This window comes from Rhea americana, unplaced genomic scaffold (assembly GCF_003343005.1).
Source record: "Rhea americana isolate MKP2758 unplaced genomic scaffold, rheAme1 scaffold_193, whole genome shotgun sequence".
Lineage (NCBI taxonomy): Eukaryota > Metazoa > Chordata > Aves > Rheiformes > Rheidae > Rhea > Rhea americana.
The window spans coordinates 568,742-571,121 of NW_028186072.1; the positions used below are offsets into that span (position 1 = coordinate 568,742).

General features: G+C 58.3%; 1 protein-coding gene across 1 annotated transcript in view; it reads right to left on the bottom strand.

The window, feature by feature from the left end:
• Positions 1-1,441: 1,441 nt before the first annotated feature.
• Positions 1,442-2,380, bottom strand: part of CLRN1 (clarin 1) — a gene marked incomplete at its 5' end in the record, with an annotated part of 3,333 nt that continues 2,394 nt past the window's right edge. Inside the window, one exon of the mRNA XM_085302833.1 lies at positions 1,442-2,310. Coding sequence (XP_085158959.1) covers positions 2,045-2,310 — 266 coding nt within the window. The remainder of the gene's footprint in view (positions 2,311-2,380) is intronic.

Consider the following 2,380-nt stretch of genomic DNA (forward strand, 5'->3'; position numbering starts at 1 on the left):
GGCCCCGTGCTGCGCGCGCAGCCGTGGCAGGAGGCCGCGGGACGGCCCCGGCTGGCTAACCGGCTCCCTAGGATCGTTCCCTGCTAATTTCTCACGCAGGCGGAGGTGCCCAGGGCCTGCGGGCCGAGCCGGCCGGGAGCCGGCCCCTCGCCTGCCGCCGCGGTGGCTGAACTGTTGGCTGCGGAAAGCAAGCCGAGCACACGTGGTGGCTCTGTGCACGAAACTGAATTAACGGTGAGCCGCTGGCAAGGGGTGGCTTATGCACGCAGGACCCAGAGCGGGATCAGGCAGGTTTACCCGGAGCTGATGGAGTTCAGGACCGCACTCTTCCAGCGRCGCAGCCCTTGCCAGCCCTTCGTCCCTGGCATTAAGTCCTTAAGCTTTCCGCTGCACGGTGCTCGCGTGCTCGGGCTGGGCTTGCACGGGAGCTTGCGCGCGAGATGGTCCGCCGCTGAAAACAGCCCGCCCCGGCGGCAAAGCCTGCGGGTCCTGGTAACGGCTGCCCGCGCGGGAAGGGGCAGCAGGCGCCAGAGACTCGTGGCCGCAAAAGCAGCTGTCTGGACACGACGATGAACACTTTACCATCCCCAGGACTGCTGTGGTGCGTCCGGCCGGGCTGCCGGGCCGGGGGCCGGCGGGAGGCGCCGGGCAGGACGCAGCCCGCGGAGGGGCTGTGCTCCCCCGGCCCCTGCGCGGCGTGGTCCCTCTGGCACCCGCGGGCCGTGCTTTCCGCAGCTGGCCTGGAAAGGAGCCCCCAAGAACTGGTGTSGTCTTCACTGTCCCTTCCGCAGCCTTAAAAAACTCACAGTAACTAGAGCGATTTCCGCTGAAAACAGCCTTCGGTAACCTTGGTATCTTTTAACTTCAAACAGTTTGTTTAAAAGGTGTGTGGTGTTTAATTTCATATATATGTTATGTCCCTGTGTTATCATCCTACCTATGAACTACCGGGGGCACGAGACTTGGACGCGTCTGCGTTAAGCTGGTGCATCYGCACCTGCGTGCTTGACCTGGGTCCTTTTTGGCGCTGTAGTTAGGGATCGCTCCGGCAGAAGCTCGTGCTCGCGGCGTGCAGGAGCGCCGGCTCGTCTGCGCGCCGGCAGCGAGCCGCGGCGCTCGCCAGCCTCGGACGGGGCAGCTTCCCGTCCCGCTCTGCCTTTCCCCCTCCTTCCTTCAGTAGCGTTTCCTCCATTCTGAAAGCGACCACGAGAATCATTGCTTTTAGGCAGGAAGTTTAACTTCTCTGGGGCTATTCTGTTCCTTTGATTCAGGTTAAGAAAATGTTCCTTGAAAATATCTGAAGAAAATCCATGTTTCTTGAAGGACGAGCGTAAGGAATAAATCGCTGTCTGCGGTGCTGCGTGTCCGGATGAGTAATCCCTTCCCTAGGAGAACCTGGTGGAGCAGCGGAAAAGCCGGGGGGGGRATGCAAAATGCACCTTCCCAGAAGCGGCAGCCCGGCGAGCGGTTTCCAGGCCCCGCTGCGGCAGTGGGGCGGGCAGGCTGCCGGCCCCCGAGCCAGCGGGGGCGGCGGGCACGGACGCCAGCGCTCCTTGCTGGCTGTAGAGCAAGCCCCAGCACAAAACGCAACGCAAATTACTTGTTAAGAAGATACAGCCACATTAATTAAGAATATGCATATTAGTTAGGAGGATAATTAAGGAAAGCTTTTGGGGCCGCGGCTCGGCCCTGGGCGCAGCACCGCTCGCGGGCCCCGCCGCCGCGGCGGCACGAGGGGGTCGGAGCCCACGGGAGCAGGGGCAGGTGGATCTTGGCGTCGTTAAACACCGCGTCTGCCTTCCTCTTATTTTTTGCCTTTTTTATTCCTTTCAGTTTTTTGCCTCTTTTACTTCTTTTCTTTTTTCCTTCCTTTCATTTTTTTGTCTTTTTTCCTTCCTTTTATTGCATATGTCATGTTGACATTTATTTGAAATCTTTTTTATTACCTTTAGAACTGAGCATTTAGAAGTCACCACACTTCATGGTTGTTGAAGGAGGTAGTGATGAACGCCTTTGCTTCAAATGTTTTCAGAAGTACGCAGGTTTAATACATCAGGTCAGCTGCTCCCGTAGCTGTCCCCGAATCTTTGGGTTTTGAAAAAGGAAATTCAAATCCAGCAAAACGTATTAGGATGATGTTCAGGAAATGCAGCAGGGAGCAAACGAGGACGGTCCAGAAGGAACTGGCAAACTGTTCGCTGTGAGTTTTGAAAGTAAAACTTTCCTCCTTGAAATTCGCAATCTTCTCGGAAAGGTGGTGGACCTTCACCTCCGCCGAGAAGAGGACCAGGATGAGACAGCCGCAGGAACCTGGAACGGAGCCGGCACGGTGGCGCTCGCAGGGAGCCCGCCGCCGCGCCGCTGCCGGGGCCGGCGCCCG